This window comes from Chlamydotis macqueenii, chromosome 1 (assembly GCF_036417535.1).
Source record: "Chlamydotis macqueenii isolate bChlMac1 chromosome 1, bChlMac1.mat, whole genome shotgun sequence".
Lineage (NCBI taxonomy): Eukaryota > Metazoa > Chordata > Aves > Otidiformes > Otididae > Chlamydotis > Chlamydotis macqueenii.
In genome coordinates, this window is record NC_141556.1 from 13,207,060 (window position 1) to 13,232,746 (window position 25,687).

The following is a 25,687-nucleotide window of genomic DNA, read 5'->3' on the forward strand; positions in this document are numbered from 1 at the left end:
TTCCATTGCAACCTTTGCTTACACAAGGAAAGAAGTTTATTTAAGAACTTTTAAAACATTTGTGGTGAGTACACTTCACTGAGGCACCAGAAATGAGCAAAACCATGTTGCCAGGCTGTCCTGTCTTCTGCCTTCCCATGCCCTAGATCTGCTGTCATTGCCTGCACTGTTCCCCTTCGCTCCCCTGCCAAAAAGCCGCCCTCCCACTCACCTTCGTCTTCGCAGTCCCCCTCCCACTGCGGCACCGCAGCTCCCTGCCAGCCACGCTCTCGCGGGACTGACTTTCTTCTGTTACTGACTCCAGAGTCCTCCAGCCAGAAAGGTCCCCCTCCGCCCAGCACGACGCCCCCTCGCAGCTCCCCCAACGCTAGGAAAATGGCCAATAACCAAGGTAATCCGCCGAGCGCTTGCGATTAGCACCTTTCCCGGGTCAGCCGGCTGTACAGACTGCAGACATGATTAGCAAGGGGGTTAGCACAGAGTGGATGCCAGGCTTCGCTACGGCTCCTTAAAAATTAAGTAAAAAGGTCTATTAGACACTTTGGTCTCCTGGCACAGAAAATGAAGCAAGCTGGTAAGACACCTGGAGTTATTATTGGGCCTTGAGACTGCCACACCGAGGAGAATAGTGTGTAACTCATTATCGTTTAAGTATTTCAGGAGCTGAACAGGATTTTAATTTGGTGTGTTACAACATAAGCTTTGTGGAAAAAAAAATAGAATGACTGATGCTGCTGTACATGAGTGAAAAATGCAATACTAATGCATCAGGTCAGCTGATTTGGTGTGAATTTCTCACTAGTGAGAATGCATACAGCAGAGGGATCTGGGGCTTTCCTCACCTGCCCGATAGCTGATGTGTGTATCTTAGCCCTCACCTGGAATCACCATTTTGCACAGATACTTACCCAGATCTGGAACAGAAAATCACCATTCACAAGCTCTGGAAAACAATTTGATTAGGAAAATGTGGTATTCAGAACAACATGGACTAAAATGCTATTTTTTTCACAGGCATAAGCAAAATGTAATTTTTCTGATTAATATCTATTGCACAGCTGACCATTGAATAGCCATTTAAACTTTTACTCCTTTATCTTTCTTCTTTTTTTTTTTTTCCTTTCTTAATGGCATGCAGTTGCATTCATTTATGGCCAAGCCAGCTCTTGGTCATTCTGCAGGGTAAGATAATTTCCTTTCTGTTGCAGCCGTATTGACATAAACAGTATTCAGTTTTCTGAAACATGACAGCCAGAAAATTAGATCTCTCTTGTCACTGACTATGGCATTTAGTTGCAGATTTGATTCAATAGCTCTTGGAGATTTTCAATTCTAATGCAGAAGTATAATAATTGTTTGTTTTTCTTCTTCTTTATTCTCTCTAATCACTTTATTTCATAGTTGCAGAAGGACTGCTAAAGGATGCACCCGACTGAGAAAACAACAGCTTGTCCTTGGATGATGTTTATTTTATTAATATATACATACTGAAGGTCTAATTTGCAAGCTCTCTTCCTAGGATATATGTGTGTATGTGTAAGCTCTTCATGCGTTCAGCAGAATGACTCTGCCACTCTCATCATTCCAAACAGAGAACATATTAGTTGCATTCATCTGAAAGTTCTGTATTAAAACTGTTGATAAATACTGATTTGTGTAAACAACTTATATATGTGAGGAATGTAAATCTTTTTTCCCATCTGGAAGTGTAACTTTACTGTTTTCAATTGCCAAAAAGCTTGTACTAAAAAAGTGTGTAATCCCACAAGAATTAACTTGTTCCCTGTTCTTGTAACTATAAAGCAATACTGAAGTGTGGATGGACTCCATTTTCACTTCTGCCCTTTCCAACTCACCATATAAGAGCATTTTCTAAACCTTTAAATGAGTACTGCTTCTGTCGTGACACCCACAGAAAAACCATTTGTGATTGTTTTTCATTGTATAACTGCTCTGTTCCATGAACATCTTTTAAGCATGCTAATCAACTTGTGAGAAGAACATTACACAGCTAATCCTAATTACTCTATGTTAGCTGTCTGTTTAAATTGTTTTAACCCAAACACAAATAATTTTATATTGGATTAGATGGTCACATTTTTTTTCTTGATGACAGATCCACCAGCAGACAAGGGAATAATGCTTGCTAATGTTTTTGCAACCCAGATAGCCACTGTTTCTTACTTTCCTTTCCTGTCCTGTAGATAGCTTAGCAGTGAGCGTTCATGCTTGCTTTATCTGATTACCCTTGAATGTTTTGCATAATTTTGTAGATCCCTGTCTCTCTGCATCTATTACAGCGCTTAGTTTAATACTTGCGGTAGTCTGGGCTATAGACAGTCAACTGTATTCACGTTGCATTAGCAAATGTAGTGTAAGTCACAAAGCCACTGAGCGAGTCGGACTGTAATACTGGTGTGATTTATGTTGTAGGAGAACCGTGCCCAGAGAATGGCAGAAGCCCAGGCTCCGTGTCGACGCATCACAGTTCTCCAAGAAGTGACTACACTACTTATGCTAACAGTAATCACGCCGCATCGAGTAGCAATGCTACACCCCCCGAGGGCTTCACTTCTCACAGCCTGCAAACCAGCGACGTTGTGATCCACCGCAAGGAGAATGAAGGCTTTGGCTTTGTTATCATCAGTTCCCTGAACAGGCCAGAATCTGGATCTACAATAAGTAAGTAAACCACATTTTTCAGCTTATATTTTTCCAAGGGCATTCCAAATTTAAAAAAAAAAAAAAATTAAAACCTGACATCTGCTAATTAATTGTTGCAGAGATTAAAACTGAAGAGACTTTTAAGGCTGCTTCCAGGGGCACCATTTGTTTCTCTGTTGTGCCTCAGACAAAACCAAAAGTTATTCTGGCTTCCAAGGCTCTGCGCTTCACACACTCATTTGGCTGTCAGAGTACGACAGGATTCACCCACAAAGTAGATTTTCTCTGTTCCTGTATCCCAGAGAGACGCTCTGCAAGTAACCACATGGGTTATGTGAATAAATTATTCCCCCACATGCAACTGACTTACACCTTTCTTTTTTCTTTTTTTGAATTAAGATGAAGTTCAGGAACTTGAAATAAAGCTGAGATCAGAGCAAACACCATGACAGCAGCTGTCCAGATAGGGCACTGCAGCAGCAACTGGAAAATGGGAAAACTGGTTAGACAGAGGTGCAGAGAAGTGGAATTTTTTAGTCTCTGGACTATACATAGTACGATAGAGTACAGGGAGATAGTGAATATAGTGACAGGATGCACTCTTAATGATTACAGCTCACTTTTCTCCAGAAAACTAATGTTCATTGGATCTCAATTTTATTTCTTTAATATAGGCATCTGGTGCCATTGAGGTGTCCTAGGTACATCTAGAGAGAGGTGAGGCAGATGAGGAGACTCAGATCTTTTGGTTCAGGGAGCTGTAGGCACAGGGATGCCCTTGGGTGTTTCAAGTGGTATTTAACCAACTGTGAGCTGAGCGCCTTGGAAGGAAGAAGCATTTATGTTGAGAGACATCAACATCTCACACCCAATCCATCTGAAGTTGTGAATGCTAGCCACTGCTGAAAAACCAAAACAAGTGAGAACATTGGTCATTTTGCAAGTTGCAGCCTGATGTAGTCCTTTCAAAATATGTTTTGAAGGAATTGTTCTTTTGCCCGAAACTGCTTCCTGAGGAAATAAAATAACAATTTCAATTTTTAGGGCCAAACTTCACTCTTCTAAATTCATAACAGAAAAGCAGCTAAGAGAGTACTGGGAAAGCCATATCTCACAGTAGCAAATGATCTCAGAGAACTTCTTTGCAGTATTTCATGATCATGCAGTTATTAAAAGAGTTACTTTTCACATTACCTCAGCAGAATTTTAAAATTCCATGACTGACAGAACTAATATTGTAACAAAACCATAGATCATTAGCCTCTTGGGACTCTGAGGTTTCACTTTACTGAATATAATAGCCAATTGGAAGTTCTTTGCAGAAGATCAGACAGGAAAAAAAAATCCATAGAGGATATAGAGATACATATGTATTAATCAGTTAAGTCAGTCATGAGTTTTTCAAGAAAACTATTTCACAGATAGAGAAACAGAATATGCCCAAGCAACGAAAAGTTCTGGGGCTTGAGTATTCTGCTGAGTACAACAGACCCAGGTTCAAGATCTTGCTTTGCCTCCTATCCTCCAACATAATCTTGTGGTACTTTTCTTTCTCCCCAAGCAACTACATAGGTAGCTACTGTTGAACCTCGGTTGAACACCTCCAATAGTAAAGGAAAATGACAGTCTGCTGTGGAAGTGACAAGCAACTTCATTCAAATAATAACTGCACTGAATTTCAGTGATCCCAAATGGCACTCAAATCCTAAGTTTGGAAGAACGGCAATGAACCAAAAAATGTCATTTACTGTAGACAATGGCAGAACAGAGGAGAAAATAGCCTTTCTATGTGAATTCTGTTCTAAGAAAAAATAAGCTGAAAATGACATAATCTGTCATCAGTAACAAAACCAGCCTAAAAATCATTGGCTATTTGTGGTTTAAGGGAGGTTAATTTTCTTTAGTTAATATTGTTTTAGGTTAAGTAATTTGGGCTTTATTAACAGGATTATAGCCAGTAGATTAAGGGGAAATTATTATCCTCTTTTACTCAGCAAACATTAGGACCCATCTAGAATACAGAATCCAAGTTTCGGGCCCTTCAATACAAGAAAGACAAGAAAAATTTCAGCAGCAGCCATTGAGACCTCTTGAGGTTCCTACCAGCTTGAATTAACCTAAAATCCTTTGATTAAAATGCACAATCTACAATAGAAAGTGTACTAACAGCAGGAAAGTATCAACTGGATGTAGGAGATGTAATGGCCAAAACATAGCTTACATCAGTATAGGAATATAGATCTGCACAGCAACATGTCAAGTACCTTGGTAGTCGCTCACTTCTCATTGCAGTAGTACATTATTTGGTGAAACGTTGTACTATAGTTCCAGTGTTTCTGGTTTCAGAGCCAGTGTGCTTGTTTCCAGCTCATACATCCCCACTAGTCATAGAGTGATACTGTGCAGACATACCCTAAACACACACAATTAAATGTTGATGTAGTAATTGCAAGACAACACTGAAAGAATCAAAATGGGCAAAATAGATCAGAAAAGGGAATATCCTGTAGTGGCAGACACTACTCAGAATAGCATAGCCTAAGAAGTCATCTCACTGGAAGCATCCTCAGGACTAAGTGAAGAAGAGCTTTTTTGATCTAAGAATGTTTATTTTGATGACTCTATTCCCCTCTGTACTTTCTTGTAAAAGAAAAAGGCTTAAGGACTTGGAAGTGTATCATCATCACTTTTACTCAAGAAGGAAATTAATCGTACCCTGAAAGTTTTCCTTGTTCTTGACATCACACTTATAAACTACCTTTTACAATCCAACAAATTACAACAGCTCTTGCTCAGTATAGGAGCATGAACCTTGTGTCACTAGCAGCTTGTGCTTCAAGTGCTGTTAAGATTGAGTTAGCCATTCAGTCAGATTTGCTTCTAGCCTCAGAGCTGCAGGTTCATGGGTTTGCTGCTTTGCAGTTGGCCCAAAGCTCAAGGGGTGACACAAAAGCTCACCCTCTGGGTGTTTGCCAGGGGAGTTAAAACCAGCTCTGGCTGTGAAGCTGTAGGACCACTCCATGGAGTCAGAGGAGCAGTGCTCCAGCTGAATCTCATATCCCTTTCCCACCCTCTCTGGTGGGATGTGCGCTGCTCCCACATAGCCTATTAGGAGTGCTTCATGCTCCCTCTGACCTGGAAAAGAGCCACAAAAGGCTTGGGAGCTCCCAGACTTGAGGATGTCATTCTTGTTCCAAGGCTTAATGTCTTGGTCAACTTTTTTTTCGACATTCTTTCCAAGGGGTTTATCACCGTTGTTGATTTACAGACCTGCCTTTGCCTTGCAGAAATTTTCAAAACACTAAGAGCATTTTTTTTTTTTACCTTTGGTACATGCACAGAGTGAGGGCAGATTACAGCCGTAATTAGGCAATAGACTATTTTTTCACATTTTGTGATAGGCAGCACTGTAGTAGCTGTCATTTAAATAAATCACTATTAAGTAGTTAGGAGTCAGCCTTTAGGTCTGGATGTAATTTTTGGCTTACTGGTACTTGCTTAAACATCCAATTCTTGTGGCACATTTATTTTCCTGTGTTCTATTACAGTAGAAATCTTGTCTCCCCTTTGTCAAAGCATTGCTCGGGATGTTCTCTAATCCAGCACAAGGGATTACCTTGCACCAGACTACAGTTCTGATGTGGGATAGATCAGGAGTGGAAAACGAGTGACAAGGATTGAATGAAGAGATTTCACGGGGCAAAGCATGGTCAAGGGCAAGCCATGCTTCAAAATCATATCAGTAAAAGAAGATAAATTGCATAAAGAACCATGTTTGAGTGGGACATCCAGGAGCAAGACATTTTGGCCAGTGCTGAACCCACAGGATCTTAGAGTGCTAAGAAATTAAAAAAAGAAAATTCACGTGGCCAGGCTCCTGACCTGTTCCTAATGAAAGGAACAACTTCCACTGACCCTGAAACATATTATCATGCTTTCCCCTAGACCCTATCCCAACATTAAAGGATGCTTTGGCTCTCATCTCTTCTCCAGACAGGCCACCTAAATTTGACCGTGCGCCCTGCAGCAATGTATGAGGCCGTGGAGGTGCAGCTGTGCCTGGAGTGGCATCGCCCCACACAACAGTGCTGAGTGTCACACTACAGCTAAAATACTGAAACAGAATTAATTAATCTACCCGTTGTATTACATTTAGAATAATACTCAATAGTGTGTGTCCTCTGTGGTAAAACTCCATTCTTGTGGAGGTTTTTAAGGTATCAAGATAAGTTCACTATCTGCATCCCATGGAAAAGCTCTTGCAGGCAGCTGGAAATGGCCAAAAGGAAATTTCTGTATTAATTTGTCCCGGAGCTTTATGGAGTACATTTGTCCCTGCATACTTCATATTATCCTGTTGCTTTTTATTTCATGTGTTTGGGATGCAGCTTCCTCTCGGAGAAGAACTTGTGACTGACCCCCTGTAAATCTCTTAACATCCTTATTTCTGTAGAAAGAAACCATGTGTTGTAAACAGATCTCATTAACTGGCAACTCCCAAGGAAATCAGCTAGTTGGTAATATTTCCATGAATTTTACTGTAGCAGGTACTGTCAGTTAGTACAGTTATAAAGTGTAAACAAACTGAAAATACAGGCATAATCAATAAACATTTTTTTAAAAATTGAAGGTGGAAGATTGTGCATATTTCTTATGATCTTCCTTCTGTTTAGCAGAAGAGGAGTTGTAGATTTAATTTGCCTCTACACTGCATATGCCAATGACTGCTGCATTTTCTAAAGAAAGAAGTTTCTCTTATTTCTCAAAACATGCAGTCTTAACTAAAAACCGTAAATCCAAGATAAGCCTCTGCTGACTGCAGAAAACAGCATTCTAAAATAAGTCCCACGCAGCCCCAGAGTTTCTTTGAACTCCTTGCAGTTTAGAGATAAAAACCAGTGTATTGATCAATGATAATGGCGTGATCCGAGACAGTTATTTGTGTGGCAATTTCACCCATGCTCCTTCCTGGGTAAGAAGGTGCCTGGGGATACAATTTTCTGTGACCAATCTGCAAATGCTAAAGAAAAAAGAGCTTTGAAAATTAGGATGTCTACCTATCCCAGCTCGGATGTCTTTGGTACAGAGCAGTGAAAACCCACCTGCAGCGTGAGTCCCCTGTGGAAGATACTTGTGACTTGTGGGCAAAGGATCTGGTTTGTCATTTCCAGTTGGCTTTGATATCCAGGTTTGAGCAGTTCTTTTGCTTCTTCAGCTACAAAACCACACTTTCTAAGCGTGTTTATCTGATAGTGTAATTTGGAGCTAAAAGAAATTGTTACAAGATTAGTTTTTCAAATCAATATAATTAATAAAAATTAATAATTAATAATAATGCAATAACCTTAAGAAGTGAAAGAGATATTTTATATCATCGAAAATACATTGTTGCAGTTTGCAGCCATGAATTACTCAATTGGCTATTTGAGATTTTTGGAGAATAAAGCATGAAGCCACATCAGTCCCCTCTCTTGGTGACTTCTGTCCTCCTGCATGTTCCTGAATAGGTCACTTGGACCTCGTGGGGCTGCTCTTCTGTTTTCTGAGAACAAACTCTGCCAGTCTTCTTAGCACAAATCTGGGGATGGAATCAAGGTTTTTCTAACAATTCCATAGGGCCCAATTTTGCTTTCAGGAGAAATCTGTATTTAGGTACCAAAATTCCATTAATTTTTTCTTAGATCTTCAGATTTCTAAGTTACATACATTCCTTCCCACCTACCTTCTTCTGCCTGTGACAAAATGATGCTATGCAAATAAATATGCTCCTTATTAGCACACACCAGGATGTCTCAATTCATAAGTTCATTAACCTTATAAACAAAAGGGATAATTGTCATCTGCAACTATGCAGCATGCCACAGATTTCTGCTTTGCAAATAAGTGTCACATAAAATAGCCCATCAATTTCAGGAAAATATTTTATCTTGATTCTAATATTAGCCCTGATAGAAAGTCCGTCATACAAGCATCCCAAATTTTAGATTATTCAGTAACAATGAAATTACAGATGTTTACATTTAATATATTCGCCCAATTAAAATCTGACATGCTGGAGCCTGCTGGTTGAATGAAAACTCTTGCACCTTTTGAGACTTGAGTAGATAATAAATATTCATGTGATCAGCTGTATAAAGTTGAAAAGGACAGCTGGCTCAGGAAGGTTCATTTGCTTGTTTTACTATCTATATCCATTAACATTAGAAAAGATTGCAAGAATTTATCTACCGAAGGGTTTAATAGATAAAGTAGAGGTTTGATTTTTTTTTCCCCTTAAGTGATGGGTTTTGACATTTAGCTACTATATAGGGAAAAAACAGGAAAGTTGCTTTTTATGAAATAAAGTCTCGACAGTTATGACTAAAGGAACTGAATAGATGTAAAAAAAAAAAAAATTCTTTATGTAAACCAGAAAAGCCTTATTTGTTGGTAACATCTTCTTAGAATCAGCTGTTTCCAGCATATGGGTCTCCCAAGTGAGGAGAAATAATTTTTATTTCCAAAAAGCAAGAGGCTGATAGAAATACACAGTGTTAGAAGCAGCATCTGTATTCAGCAACTGCTCTGGCGTTATGTACAGCTGCCCCAAGCACCTAGACCCTCAGATGTAAAGCCACAGAATTTACTCTTTCATTTCTGTGACAAGAAGGTGTGGGAAGGATGATAATTCAGATCATGGAGAGTAAAAGTGGGTGATTTTATCAAATAAAAATATTAATATAGAGAAAAAATGAATTTGTAGTTATCAGTAAGTTACTGAAAGCAGACTCTACCCACTTTCTAAATGCAAAAATTTCTTTTAAGTCATTTTGCCTCTTAATTTTTTAATTTAAATTCTCTTTTGATAATGAACTTAGAGCTGATCATTGCACAATTAACTGCCTTCTGAGCCAGCTGCTAGATGCCAGCACTGGGTCAGTTTGTGTTCCTGACAAATGCTGTAAATCTCTGGGGCATGTTTAGGGGGAGAGGCTGATAGCTTCAAATGGCACCGAAGCTTTGGTGCTCTCAGGATTCAAATCTCTCTGAAGTCACAAATTTTTCAGAAAACACACTGCAGAAAAATTAGATCACATCATAAGATCCTTTGTGAAGAAATACTTGTGCAGCATTGCTGTTCTCAGCTAGGTTTTTTTTGGATCTAGGATTATGACTTCTGCCTTGGAAGGATTTTTTTTCTTAATGTAGATATCTATATATATCACTCTTAGGTATTACACTTTGGATGATTTCATAGTGTTAGAGAAAAAAAAAAGAAATCTATATATCTGTTTTGAGGAATTGTATGTTTCATATACATATAAACTGTACCTCGCTGATTTCCCATATTTTCAGCAGTTTAAAAAATCTGTATAAACCCCTGTTTACCATCATATTTTTCCCTTGCAGTCTCATCCATTGTGTAGTCTGAGAGAACTAAGAAATTAATTGTGCTCCAAAGTGGCAACTTGTTTTCTGTGCTCACTCTTAGCGTGAATAATAGCATTCCTGAAAAAAAAACTCCACAAATCCAAGTGTTTCTGTATAGCCTGCTAATATTAAATGCTACTCGGGTAACTCTGTGTTTTGAAATAAATGGATCAAATTCTCTGCAGAGTCTAATCCAGGCATGTGCTGCCCCTGTTCAAAATGTGCATATGTTTGGAGAACAGCTTGTGGTGGATTCTTAAAAGAGGTGTGAATAGATGAGTAAAAACTTTTAAGGAGGAGTGGAATGATTTATCACCAGTCAAGTGATCTGAGATTTCCTTTAAAGGGTTCCATTATTAATGTTCATCTTAGATAAAAACAAAACACTGAAGATGCAATTTACGAAAAAAAATATGATGTGTTAACAAAGCCATAATTAAATGCCAGACATAGGCAATTTCTTCCTGAGAAGAGCTCTGTGATGCTGGGAGAGATGGAGGAGCTGTGGAGCTCTGCACTGTCCCTGGCCATGACCAGTGGCAGAGAGGACAGCACCTACAGCAGCCAGAGACCTTCCCAGGCACCTCCTCAGCTTTCACAGCCAGGACTTGCTGATTTAATCAGCAGTGGATCCACCCCCTGTGAATTTGTCTAATCCCCTTCTGAATCCTTTCATTCTCCTGGCCCTTCAGGTTGCCCAGCTCTCTTCTCCAAGCTGCAGACAGTGAGCGCAGGGACCACTTTGGGCAGAGACTGTTCTCTGCTTCTGACTGCTGTGCTGTCTGTCTCCGAGTCTTTGCTAGCTCAGTGCTCTGATTTTTGAGTGAGGATACTGGGACTATCAGCAATACTCAAACTTTAGGTGCACAGTACTGTTTGTTTCATTTGCTACTCTTTTTCTAAATCTTAAAATTCTGTTTGCTGTTTTACTAAGTTTATGTTTTTAGAGAAGTAGGCACACTTTTTTCAAGATCTCCTGAGTGGTAATAATTAATTTAGAGCCCATCCCTGCTTAAGCTTAGGCAAGGTTATTTTTTTCCCCATGTGCATCATCTTGCATTTCTTTTCATGAAATCTTGTCTGCCACTTCACTCAGCCCACTCAGGACTGACAGTTTTACAGTTCTTCCACGCCTGTTTTAGACGTGACCATTCTGAATGATAAAAAATCTCTGTTATGGAAATTCACAGTTCATTTCTACCTTTGTTCCATAGCTTTTACCCAGTTAATCTCCTATGAGAGTATCTCCTTATCCCTTCACAGTAAGTATTTCACCACCAAAGGCTCTTAAAAATTAAAAATTTTCTAACATATTCTAACATGTTAATATTTTCATGCACATTTTGCATATCAGATAACCTGCATCCCTTAGAAGCACTCATGCTTGTAAATAAATCAGGTTCTACCCTCCCAAGGCAGCAGCAGGGACTGTGGAGGCCAGGATATTGTGGCACAGGAGGAGACTCAGGGGAGAGCAAGCGGAGACCAGAAGCTCCTTAGGATATTACTGGGATAGCAGGAGCCAGGAGATAAACTTCTACTCATATTATCCAGAAATGCACAGAAACCAGCTTCTGCTGAGTTGCTGTGAGTTTCATTAGTAATTCATTGGATTTGCCATTAAACTCTGACATGGCATACCAGTAGCCTCCCTTGCAGACTCAGGTTCCTTGTGCAAAAGCTTTCCACACCCCACTCCGCAGTAAGACGGTGTGGCAACACATTGCACCAACACAATCTCGGAAGAGTGGCGTTGAATCCTCCAAAACCAAAGTGCGGTAGAAAAGGTAGCTTGGCAGACGTGAGCTTTGTTCTGAAGGTCGCGCTGTTGGTCCTTCCATAGCATGGCAGGATGAAGGGAGTACAGTGATGCCAAAACATTTAGAGTAGTTTCCTTTATCAGGAAGGTAAAGGCCATTATGTTTAAGAAGAAAAAGGAATAAAGCTTTTGTCCTTTTTCTCCCTTCTTCCCTTTTCTCACGATCTGGAGCTGATTCAGGCTTTCATGGCTCTCCCACCCCCAGGTTCGATTTTAGCAGGCATCCCAAACATGCAGGCATCTGCTCTACTCCCTCATCAGGTGCAAGAAGCCTGACAAAAACATTTGTGCTTGCAAATTAATAGACTTTCCCACCTCCTCTTCCCTCACTACTGAAAGTATGTCCCTACTTAATTAATTAGGCTAGCAAAAACATCTTCTTTAGGGTTAGAAGTGGCAAGCATGGGAATTTTAACTATGGCATCTCAGCCATAATACTTCCCCTTCTTTCTTCCTACTAAGTGTCTCATTTTCAGATCTGCACGGATGTGTAGTATGAGCATGGTAATTTCAGAGAGATCTTGTATCACATATACCAGAAGCAGGCACGTTTTAGTCTTACCTTAAATGATACTTGGCGATGCTTTAAGAATTGATTTGACGCGAAAGGCTCTGTGTGAATGTGAACTGTTTCAGTGCCACGTTACTCTTGTACTTATTTACTTACTGATGCGCATGCACGGCAGTGATACATCGGCATCAGGGGCAAAATAAATGCAAGTGTTGTACGCAATGTTGTTATTCATATTTAATGTATTTTTTTAAGTAGAAAGGTTTAGACATTGTGGCATAAATTGAGTGTGTATTTCTTAAGCAGCAAAACATTTCTGAAGTACGCTAGTTGTGTTTGTATTACTAACACTATAATTTAATTTGTATTCTTACCTGAACTATAGTGGTAAAGAAGCATGCAGTTTGATTATGGCTTGCACTTCAGAGTACTCACATATTTTTAATTCTCAGAAAATTAATTTTTAACACTGTAAACAAAACTTGCGTCCGTACTGGAAAGAAAAGTCCCTTTGAGGTGTGTGTACTGTGACTGTGCATGAGATGTGCAATTTGTGTTTTTCACTATCACCTTCAGGGAATTTTTATCAGAGGGCTGAGAAATTTGTTCTGCGGTGATGGAGTGTTCTGAACACATCTCCTGATAGAGCTTTGTACCATATGAACATTGATAGCCTAGGTATTTCCCCAAAAGTGTTTGATTATTTTTTCTTTCATGTTTCCCAAGTTGTCTTTAAATGTAAGAATTTTTGAGGATATATTATTTTAAAGAAAAGAAATAAAACAACTGGATTTAAACACCAGTTGGAGGTGCATAGTGAGGGCAAGCAGCTTTGTGCTAAGTTTGCCAAGACCAAAATATGGAATTGGTGAGAGATACTCAGACACTATTATGATATTACTAGAATTTATGGTTAAATTTAATTGTGATACGCATATTTTTGAGTAGTAGAGAGAAAGAAAAACAGCATGCTCTTTGGGGAGCCTAGATAGACAGAAAAGAAGAGTCAGCTATAGTATATGCATGTAGTTAAAAACAGGAGGAGAACAGGGAAGAAATACTGGGAGAAAGATAAAGAGTAATATTTAGAAAATTCATCAGGAAATGAGGGAAAAAACAGAATGAGAGAATGGATTGAGTACAGAGAGAGATGGAGAACCACAGAGAAGAATAAAAGGAGAAGCAAAGTTGATCTGTAATGTTTTGAAAATGTGTATGTGTGTCTGTTTGATGTAGTAAATGTGTCTATGCACTCATAATTAGCTGTAAATTCATGCTGGCGTGTATCTAATGAGAAAGCTGCACATCTCAATAAATCTTCAGTATGATTTCTGTTTATCAATTAACATATCTGAATGGAGGAAGAGAACAATTTAGTGAACTCTGGGCATTTTAAGTAATAACATCTATTTGTATATAAAATAAATCATATTTGTGGTGCCTCTATTGCACATACAAATGAAGAAATTCTGTAAACTGGGAGGTGGGAGGCAATTTATGACTACTACTTATTGTGCAAATTTATCCCCTTTGCTGTTTTAGTGCCTTATTGTTCTCCTGATCTGTTTATTATCTTGTTACGTGCCAGGTTTGTAAACTAGCTGAACCATGAGCTGATTTTGGACTTCATATGTATATGCCATGTATATATGCACTTCTGGATTCTGAATTTTTAGTGAAATCTGTTCTGTGTTAATGCAAATGATGTTGTATAAGAGTTTATATTCTTAATGTTTACACACAAGTTGTTTTTTAATTCATAAAGAACTTTCTTCCAAATGAACTCACTTTCTTTTGCTTGTGAGCATCACCATTTGTTGCAGTATATCACTGTGCAATTAACTGTGACTATTTTTCCTTGTCTAGCTGTACCCCATAAAATAGGGCGGATAATTGATGGAAGTCCTGCAGATCGCTGTGCAAAACTTAAAGTTGGAGACCGGATCTTAGCTGTGAATGGCCAGTCTATTATTAACATGCCTCATGCAGATATTGTGAAGCTAATTAAAGATGCAGGTCTCAGTGTAACTCTTCGCATCATTCCTCAGGAGGGTAAGTCAATGGCCCTTAAAAACAGGAAGAAAATTTTAAGTAGCCTTCAATTAGCTTGAATTATGTCACCGCTTGAAAGAACATCTTTTGTTTCGCTTTCTCAGCTGTAATGTACAGCACACCAAAATTACAGGCTTACAACTAGCTGGGAAAATATCCGAATTCTTGAAAAGGTTTCTAGTTATGAAAATATTATCTAAAGCAAACCTGGAGAAACCCGAGAGAGAGCTGAGTACCAAAGAGTCAGTGTTAATGTCTTTTGGAAGAATTGTCGTCTACATGGGAAAAGCACCCTACAAGGGAGCCAGGTTTTGAGTTTGTTCCCTTGTATCCTGCTATAAACCAAACCAAAGTCTGGCTCACAAGAAACTGCAATGGCTGTCACCAGGCATCTTCAGCAGCCGGCTGCCTGTGACAAAGTGATGTGAAGGAAGAGTTCAGATTTGTTAGTTTCCACTACATATATCACTATAAATGCACAAGGCAGGAAGGAACTGAACCCTAAATTATCTCATCTGTAAGGTGAGGGTAAGGGGACAGACTTATTATTCTGGTCATTACTCCACAGCTAATCAGTGAAGAACTTTTGATGTTGGCTTCAAGGGTTTTGGGGTTGATTTCAGGGCTTCTTTTAGTTTAGTGATGTGCTGTACTGGTGTATGAATTATACTGTATTAATGAGACTGCAGCTTTATATCTCAGCACAAATGCCATTAGAGCTAGGAACGTCACACAGCAAATAATGTAATTACTTAATGATCCATGCTCCAGTTAGACGACCTTCACCTGCTGCTGCTGCATCCAGCAACAGGACAAAGAAATCGTCTGACACTGGCCATGGACGGCAGCTGGGGGAAGTTATCTACTTTGTTAAATTATTTCAGTGAAGAGAAAAACACAAACATATACAAGTTCAGAACTCACACCAAAGAGCTGCTCTGTAATCACTGGAGGTCATTTTTCCAAGCATCTTCAAACAAGTATGATGCTGCACACAGTCCTGGCCTCCCTGGTACCCAGATTAATTCATATTAGCAAATTACCAATAGTTCAGTGTTAGAGATAGATACCTTAAATTAGAAAGAAAGCAGAGGTGCATCTGAGATGCAGTGCTACAAGATGTTCCTGAGTGCTGAGAAATTATATGTGTCCAAGTCATCGCTTCCCTGTGTGACTGTGAGACACTGGACACCTCATTTGCTTTCTGATATTAGCTTCCCAGCTTATAAAATTAGGAAAAAATCTAATACCTCTGTAATGTACTTTCAGGTGAAAAATACCATATAAATGCAAAGCAGTTTTAGAAGCAGCTTATGATTTGACTAGTTCATCCATAGTTATGAGAGTAATGTGGAAATGAGGGACAATGTTCCTAATCTTCGTCTCTGAAACACTGCAATACGGAAGAGACTCACAGATGCAAAATGGGCAATTAAAGCCTTAAGCATAGCAATTACACAGACAAGTATTGCTTATGCCTGCATGAGGAGTGGTTTAAGTGCAAATATACAAGCTTTTTTGACAATTAAGCCTAAATTGAAAAGATTTTTTAATAAAGTAGCTAAATTTTTTAAAATAATTATGAGCATAAATTAAATAAGTAGAGAGCCATTAGAAATGTGCAGTCATAGGGGACGTACTTGCATGCTAAAAAAATAAAAAATAAAATCATTTAAAATTCAAACTAGATTCAAATATAAAACCAGGCAAGACTTGGATAGTGAATAGCTATTTCTGTTAGGGATGCTCCGCCGTACACATATCTGTTCTGGGCACTTTGCACCACACCACACCGGCCTTGCTCATTCAGTTACAAGCAGAAATAAAAAATTATAATGTGTACCTTTGCTGTTGATCATGCATGAGCAATTACTTCTGCAGTGCTCTGTCCTCTTGTGGGTAGAGTCCCTCTCATTTATGCTTCTTAATAGGTAAATGATGGGCAACATAACCGTACCGGTGTGTCGGGAGAAATATATTCGATATGAGCTCAGTGCCAAATGTGTCCTCCCCCATGTGCAGCTGGAAGCCTGAAGGAAGATTGGCATCCCTTATTTCTAACAACACCACGAGGTCACATTTCCTACCTTAGTCTCTCTGTCTTCTTGAATTTTCTGTTGTTTGGAAAGAAGGATTCTGGTTTTCTGCAGTGTTCCTTTTGGAAACCCTTGTCACTCAGGCTCAATACAGTGAAATAAAACATCGATTTAGCTGGTTAGTCAGAATTTATTGAGATTGGGTTTACTGTTCACAATCTCCAAAAATTTTTTGAAAAATAGGAAACTCTTGTTGAGCTGAAAGACAGCAGGAGCTAACACAAACACACCAGTGTTTTAGCTTTTGTGACGAGTCTGTCATCCCATAACGGTGGTGAAAGCAATAAAATTTTTATTCTCTCAAAATTAAAAGCTTTCAAATATCAGTATTTCTAGACTTTAAAAGAAAACATGAAACACTGAAGCCATTTGCCTTGTTCAATTGGCTTTTAAATAATCGAGGTGTCAACTGGAGTTATAGAAGTGACCAAGATTTCAGATCCCACAGACTATCAAAAGGAGCCCATTAGGTTCAGATGTCTTCAAATCTAATTATAACCCAAGAGAGTAAAAGTGACAAAGCATAAATTTTCAGAAGCAGCGTGTGACCAAAAATTATTATCGCCTACCTTTGCCCTTTATTAAATGCTGCGCTGTGACAGGTCTTTAATCTCCAGCAGAGCTGAACAGCCCAGCCTCGGCCCCCAGCTCAGAGAAGCAGAGCCCCATGGCCCAGCAGCACAGCCCCATGGCCCAGCAGAGTCCCCTGGCACAGCAGAGCCCCGTCGCCCAGCACAGCCCCGTCGCCCAGCCTCCGCCTCCGCAGCCCCTCCAGCTGCAGGGACACGAAAACAGGTAAGAGCGGCTCCTCCAGCCTCTGTCGCCTGTGAGGACTACGGGACACCCTTGTTGGTCTTCTCATTGATTCTAGCAGCTGTGAGCCATTGCTTGTGGGGCTCTGACACCCCATGGTCCTCTGATTGCCCTTGCAGAGCATGAATTGGGCATGCCAGAATGAGCTGTAAGTCTTGTTCAAGTGTGAAACATGTTGTTATTATGAAGAAGGATCTAGCCAAACTTCCTCAACCATCCATCAGGATTGTATGTTTGCCAAGAAAATAAACACTGAAATATTCCTTGCTAATAATTTCATTAATTTCATTGCTGACATACTACTTTCTTATACCACTGCAACTTACAAAATATGGATATATCACTATGTGATCATGAGGTGGCCTCTTTTTTCATTACATGTCCTTTTTTTTTTTTTTTTTGGTCTCTTAGAGTTCTGGAGTCAGAAAGATATTTTTGTAAGAGGTTTTTTCTATGGTGTATGATTTTCCAGCCGATTTCCCATGTGTAATTTATGCATATGCATTGACAAACTTATCTGTGATGGAAAGTTAATGGTAGAGGGAGAGAAATTTTGTGACCAGCTGTATTAAAAGCTGTATATATAAAAAGCATGCTTAGGCTATGGAATGATACAACTTTCTGTGATCTCCAATCAACACTATTTAGTCTTTGGATTAATTTTTGGCATGTTAAATGAGGCTGATTACACTGACTGTCTTTTTGCTAATGTTAAGTAACCAACATACCTCATCAAGACCCTCTTCTCCAAATTGTAGATGTTTGTTAAGAATTGTAACTTTTTGCTTCTGAAGATGCTTGAGTTCAGTTGTGATTTAGACACTCTGCCTTCTAATTTTCCTTGCTTAACAGATGTAGCACTTTCACGTCCCTGAAATTATTTTCTCTCGATTAGTCACACTTGGCAAATTTCTTTGCCTTGTATTTTGTTGACTACTTTTTCCAAAAGTGATCACCTTCTAGAAGATACATGTTTCTGACAAAATCAAATGCAAATCTTTCACAAAAGTCTCTCTATGCAATTGTAAGTCAGTATTAAATGTCTATGGAATTGGGAATTTGCAGAGGGGGGCAGTAAACTATATAATTTACTCTAACAGTTTTACTGAAAAGCATAAGCCATAACTGGTCATGTCACCATTTACATATTCAGCAAATATTACAGTGCCTCCAACTGTAAATAAAAGGATCATCTTCTGGGGTACAGCTGTGGTTGTATATTGGGAACCTGCCTAAGGATGAGTCTTATTCCAGAAAAAGTTCCATTATTGTTAGTTCATGTAGAATTATTTTTCACTAGGTTTTATGTCAGATTACAGCTTGTTTATATAGCCACATATATTGTTTCTTTATCAAAATCAAATATGAAAAAATATTTTAAACTCTTTGGAATACTAACTAGTATTTTTACTTCCAGTATGAATAAGGCTCAGTATCATAGTAAGCCTGTTTGTTCTCCATCTTCTTTTTACAGGAACATGATACTGAGCAAAGAAAGTAAGAGGATTGCTGTATATGTGCAGGTCTTATTAATAGATGCCATGTACAGGTTTTAAAAGAACATGTGGCAGTAGGCTATTTTCATCTTCTCAGAAAAGTCAAAGGGAAATATTTCTGATATTTTCAATTCTGGTTATACATTTAGCTAATTAAAGCTAGCGTGTAGGAAGATTTGCCATAATGTTACAGTAACTGTACTAATAAAGTAATGAAGTTTTGAAACATATCTGAAATGTTTAGATTATTTAGATTATCTTTTCATAGATAAATTAACATGATCAAAAACAATGCTTTCATCAAAATGTTGTGGGTTTTTTTAAATCAGTATGTACATTTCAAAATCCCTTTCACAGTTTATGTTTGTCCATGTATCTGCATGTGTACACATACATACATGGTCATCTCATTGACTGAAAGCTTCCAGACTATTATTAAAGCAGAGTTTGAGATGTATATTTCCTGTATAGGAAAAAAATATTTCCTTCAGCACCTAGAGAAGAGTGTAAAAAGATCCACTATGTGAAAATTTTTGTTAAATCTAACTCAATCTATTACCGAATTACCTTGCTAAAAATGTCCAGGACTTTCTTTGTGCACATTCAGCATGTTACATGGTCAAGGTACAGAAATTTCCAGTAAGATACATTCCATACTTCACCCTGAAGTGTGAAATGCCATCATGCACTGATTTCCACGTGGTAAGGGAGCCACTCATTCGCATCCGAGTAAATTAATTACCTAGTCATTGTATTAGAGAAAGTCACATTTTCTTTGAAATGTTAGGACTCATCTTCCTATAACCAGTTAACAATTAAAGCAATATTTTACTCATTAATAATTGCTCATTAACCAATTTTTTTTCCGTTCTCTCTGTGTTAGTTCAGTGCAGAACTACGAATATGACCTGCAATGGGCTTGTAGCCAGACAGTATTATAGGGACTGTGATAACAATAATAATGCACACTATATTAACAACTGTTCTATCAAAGAATACCTTCCGTTAAGAAGATAACAGGTAGTACAAAAATGTATCATTTTTTAACCTTAAGAAACTCACAATAATAACAGCTCATGTCAATGAAACAGGTGTTTAATTTACTCTGTAGAAATAGTAATTCTGGAAAAAAAAGTACTTTATAAACTCAGTGGATTATTTTGTAGTGAGTATTATGGATGTTTTCACATGCAGTTTCATCTTCCAGGTAGACAAGATAAGTGGGAATCAGGATGCTTTTCCTGCTCCTGTCCCTCTGAGCCTAACCCTGATTTGGCTGATACAAGCTGGAAAATTGCACAGTATGACCTGAAGGAAAATTGCTTATGTCCATGTTTCAAAAGCACTCACCGGTTTTGGATGCCTTGACTATTTGCGCTTGAAAGTTTGCTTCTCTATGAAAATTTGTTTTATGCAATCTTCCGGTCAGGCAGTTTGCTGTCCTTCCTCGGTGTTGTGTGTAATGCATATTCTTCATGTTTCGCCACTTTCTGAAACAAAGCCATTTTGCCTTTCTCAGTTATAGGTCAGAAGTAAAAGCCAGACAGGATGTGAAACCTGATATCCGGCAACCTCCATTTACAGACTACCGGCAGTCCTCGACGGACTACCGACAGCCTCCGCTGGACTACAGGCATCCTCCGGTGATGGATTACCAGCAGCCACCACCCCTTGACTACAGGCAGCCGCCCTTGATAGATTACAGGCAGCATTCGCCCGACACCAGGCAGTACCCTCTGTCAGAGTACAGGCAGCCCCAGGTACGAACTGAAATACTTGCGCGCTCCTAAACAGAAAGCATTAGGGTTTGTAGGGTGAGATCATGTATATTGGTAAAAAAGATGACATCAGAGAAGAAAAAAGTATCTTTATTGTTTTTACTGTGAGTTACTGTTTCTCTGTAGAGGAGATTACTTCAGAACCATTAATATTAATGAAGAACTATGTGATCTGTCAAATAACATTGCATTAATAATTGTGTCACTATAATGTTAAATAAGTGCTATTTTTGGGGTGGAGAGTTAAAATGAAAGCTCTAAAGTAAGCTGCCCTTGCATTAGCAGATAATTTTTTTTATTCCTAGGAACATAATAAAGTCGTCAAATAGTGGATGTACTTATGTCAGACTGCATTTCTACAGCATTGTTGAAAATGAAAATTTTATCTAATATGAATAAATAAATAGAAGTTAATCCTGACTGCTAAAATTACGTTTCTGTTGGTAATAGTCTGGATGAGGAGAAAGGACGAACTAGCTTGCGCAACTAGTTCCTTTGACATCAGGCATGACCTTATAAATTCCAAGAAATAAACCTTAGATGAACAGTTATGTTACCTTGGACAAGACTCTGCTGAGGACAAATATTTACTGACATCTGTGAAGATTTGAGGATTTAGCCCAAAGTTCAGACTTTGAAAAAAAACCTCCTTTCTCCTTACATGAAGGCAGAAAAGAACAGAGGTCAGAAAAATATTAAATAACATAACGTACACTTCTGGGCACTATATGCTGGAACCATATATAAATGGTTTCTATGTCCATACTTTTAAAGTCAGACACATAAACCATATCAATGAAAATATCCAAATTCTTAAACGGGATCCAGAGAATCCTCTGAAAATTTTATGCATTTCAGCATCTAAATAGCAAATCCCTGTCCCTGTCCTCAAGATGCTTCTTGGCATCTAGACTGCCTGTTTCTCACCATCTCCAGTTTAATTCTCTAACAACTGGCCTCGACAACCCAAACTTTCTCTCGTTTTCCTCCTGCTCCAATGACTCTTGCAATCCTGGCTGCAAATGGATCAGAAGCAACAGAGCAAGTTCCCACTCAGACCCCTCTATGGTGCTGGTAGTTAGGGTCCACCAAGGTAAAAATTGAAAGGTAAATCTGTGTCTCTGCAGGACGTGGAAAGGGTGAAACTCAAATCTTCTACTTCCCACCTCCTCCTCAAGCACATTTTAACCAAAGTGATGAGAGTTGCTGTACTTTGTGACTCCATGTAGTCCAGCCTGCTGATCATGTAAAGTTCTGCTGGAAATTTAGGAGGTGTCTCTCCTACTCATTTTTAGTGGTGATGGTGCTTATACAGGGACTGCCTGCTACCTCACTTGCCAAAGCAGCACTTCTTGCAGAGACGTAAACACTTACACTTGGGTACCGTGAAAGTATTGAGCGAGAACATGGAAACCATCTAGAGAGCTTTCGGTACCAGACAACTAGTGGATGATGTCCTTTCAGGGTGGTTTAGACTTTGGCATTTACATTTAGCTGAAGTCTCTTTTCAGAGAGACTTTTCAGACTTTTGACAGGCCAAAGTCTGTCAATGCAGAAGTATACTTTGAAGATCCCTTTGCTTGTATCAATTGCATAGATGCACTTTTAAAGAGATATATTTTAAAGTTTTCTTGAATGCATACAGTGACATTCATATGGTTAATTGTCTTTCACGTTGTATTTGTCTATGCAGGACTTTGATTATTTCACTGTTGATTTGGAGAAAGGAGCCAAAGGTTTTGGGTTTAGTATTCGAGGAGGAAGGGAGTACAAAATGGATTTGTATGTGTTGAGGTTAGCAGAAGATGGACCAGCAATAAGAAATGGAAGAATGAGGGTAAGTAAAACATATTGTAACATTTTTTTTCAACCTTTAAAGATATGTTTGCTGATGGAGTCAAAGAGAAAGCAGTTTTTTCATCTCTGATCAGTTTTTAAAGAACCAATGCAAAACACCTCTGGTATTAAAAACTTGTCCTGAAGAGTTGAAGAAGGGACCTGAAACATATAGTAGCTCTGTGTAATTTCTTTGTGGAATAAATGTATTGCTTCCTGTTGATAGTAGCTTTTACTGTTTTATACATTTTTCTCCTTATTCTTTTACTCATAAGTAACTTAAAAGTCTCTGACAAAGAATTTGGTATTTCTTTCATAATAATGTCAGAAAATTAAGAGTTATATCTCTAATCACAAAAGCAAAGTGATAGCTATATGACACTTATTGGATAGCTATGAAATGTAAGACCTGGTCTGTGTTCTTTTACTGATGTAATCAAGTTGCCTTTATAGTGTTTGCTAAGTTTGTTTATTGATATTATTCAGTCTTGTTTGTAGGGATCAGTTTTCAGTATTTGTCTGCATAGGTCTTACTGCATTTGAGTCCTGTATTGGTAGAAATCAGGACCATCACATCCAAATACTAAATCTAAAAGCATTCACTTAAGAAGTTCTGTGATTAAAAAGTGCGTGTTCTGTGTAGGAAAAATAACTTAATAAAAAATAGATGGGTTTAATCTGTCCACTTGTACTAGAGTCAACATTAAAAAGTCATTTATGCATCTAATTAGTGCAGCCTTGTTGAACCAATATTTAGTTATAAACATGAGCAATGGAAATTGTGTTTATTACGGTAGTAATAGCAGATTTTGCAAGTGTCATGTTTGTTACACAGGTTCTGTTTCGCAATACTAACAATCTCATCAAATTTGACTTCATGCTGAAAGAGCATTGTAAATATATAATCAGAGACTTTCTGTATATACTTCAGTAGTTTTAGTAGGCTTCAAATCACTCTTAATTTGCCCACTTGTAGAATTTGAGAAGTCAGTTAGTCCTCAGTCATACCATGAAGTGCAAACCCCTGGCACTGGGAGCTTGCTTAAGTGAGCAATGGCATTACCAGTCCCTGTGATGAAGAGGCCAGGCAGGCAAGCAGGCAGGCAACTGGTAACTGAGAACTCCTCCCACAATATTTGTTGTGTGAAATATAGGTGAACTAATGCTGCAACTAGAACGTTAACTCATATCTTCTCTGGTGAGTGTTTTTACTCTTTCCTTCACTGTAGCACTATCACAATCAGTTGTTCTTAATCAAGAGCTCTAAGACAGATGTACATTATCAGCCATAATGTGATTAAAGACAAGGAAAAAGTTGTGCTTTTAATAAGCTCTGGAAACATATACTTGGAAATATATGGCTAAGATTATAGAAAAAAAAAAAGGAAGAACAATGCCCTTAGAGAGGGTTCATTTCAAGTAGTAACCTGTATTAGGCAAAAAAAAAAATAACCTATTAAAATGTATGTATCATTTGAATAAACTAGTATCACAGAATAAACTTAGACTACCCATTCTGTTAATAGCCTAAGTATACCAACTGTGTAATACAAGTATGCAGCTTTTTTCAATTTCATTAGGAAAAATCGTGTATATTATAGTGAAAAATATTAATACATTTTCTAAAATATCTTATTTTCAAGCTTTTTGGATGATGTGGCCACAATATTTTGTCCAGATAGTTGCAACTGGGTTTTTTCACCCCTTTAAAAGTGTTGTTCTTTGTAATTGGTTTTATTCTGCAGCCCAGTCACTGAATCTTGTGTTGTATTCTCCTGTTTAACAGCCGTTTTAACCTGACAGTCACAAATGGATTCGGAACTTGAAAGACTTTCATCTCCAGTGACCTGTAACTAATGGACAGTAGGAGCTCAAGAAACAGCTTTTTTAAAACAAAAATAGAAAAAAAAAAAACACAAAGCAAAACAAATGAATAATTGCTGAAAGAAATGGAGTGTATAGGAAGAAGAGCAAAGGAAGCAGATTTCTGTACCCATATCTCCTTTCCTAAGTTTACACCCGCTGTCAATAGTGCAGGTTCATTCCCATTTCTTGGCTAGGACCAGCAGCCTGCTTGCTGCAGTTCTCTGTCTCTCTGTTTTACAGATGCATCTTTATAGCAAAATATGCAAAAATCTGTTTAGCGCTTCTCACTTCACATACCATCGTCTTTAAAGATCAGATTCAGTGATCCTAGGCTTTCAGTGCTAGGAATAGTAAACCGTGCTTATGTTGTAGGATCTTATCAGGAGCATTTTCCAGCTTATAGTTTTTCTCACGATCTATTTATCTCCATTATTGTTTTGCTTGCTCTTTTCTCCTCCTTGAACAGCCTTCTTTGATTTAACTGAAGCCTTACAGAAAAACATTAAGTAGATAACACAAGGTGCAGATCATGCTTATAGAAAGAAATAATGTGCATACCTCCATCGTTATTCCTACTCATCAAGCCAAGAAAAGAAAAATTAAATCAGCTAAGCTGTTGAAAAAAAATAGATCATATAATGAAACATTACCTGTAAAGCATTTAGGTGTAACAAATAAATGTTCCACAAATGACATCTTGTTGTCAGACTAGTTACAGCCAGCGAAAGCCCTGATAAAAGCCTCACATTCACATTGATATAAATCTCCTTCCTTTATAGAAATAAATAAAAGAATATAAAGTACTTCAAGTAACAGAGCTACATCTATACTAGTGGGTTTATATGATTTTGTATAATTGAAGCACTGCAACCTCTAACTGAAGACAGCTCCAGATAGGCAAGTGAAGGTCTGCATGTCGTACTCTTGCCAGTGGGCACTGCAAAACCTTACTGATGGGATGAGCCCTGCAGCTGTATTCCACCTGGACATGTACTAAAAAATGTGACAGTCTATCAGCATGCATTCAAAGGATTCTGTGGTCTAAATACATGCAGAAGTGTATAAATTAAAGAAGTAAAAGCTAAGATTATAGGAAACTAGATGTAAATAAAGAAGCAGTATGAAGCTACCTCTTGGTAAAGAAATTAGAGCAGATCTGTTACTGAGGAAGGTAACTGTGAAAGGAATACAATATACTTATACTAGGAGCAAAGAGAAATTGAATGAAAAGGCAAAGATGAAACAACATGAAGAACAGTGAAACCAAAACCAGGGCATCCTTATGACACTTTCAGTTTGATCTTCAGGCTCTTATGAACTCCAGTGAAGCTTGGGAGCAGAGAGAA

General features: G+C 38.3%; 1 protein-coding gene across 11 annotated transcripts in view; it reads left to right on the plus strand.

The window, feature by feature from the left end:
- The window catches only part of MAGI2 (membrane associated guanylate kinase, WW and PDZ domain containing 2), a 757,279-nt gene that overhangs the window by 692,432 nt on the left and 39,160 nt on the right, over positions 1-25,687 (plus strand). For 3 of the 11 annotated variants that reach the window (XM_086745763.1, XM_086745836.1, XM_086745829.1), the window contains 7 exons: positions 305-391; positions 2,434-2,682; positions 11,289-11,336; positions 14,271-14,456; positions 17,170-17,347; positions 20,381-20,621; positions 22,333-22,476. In XM_086745763.1, the coding sequence (XP_086601889.1) occupies positions 305-391; positions 2,434-2,682; positions 11,289-11,336; positions 14,271-14,456; positions 17,170-17,347; positions 20,381-20,621; positions 22,333-22,476 (1,133 nt within the window). The remainder of the gene's footprint in view (positions 1-304; positions 392-2,433; positions 2,683-11,288; positions 11,337-14,270; positions 14,457-17,169; positions 17,348-20,380; positions 20,622-22,332; positions 22,477-25,687) is intronic. The other 8 variants (XM_086745852.1, XM_086745819.1, XM_086745843.1 and 5 more) reach the window with 6 other exon arrangements.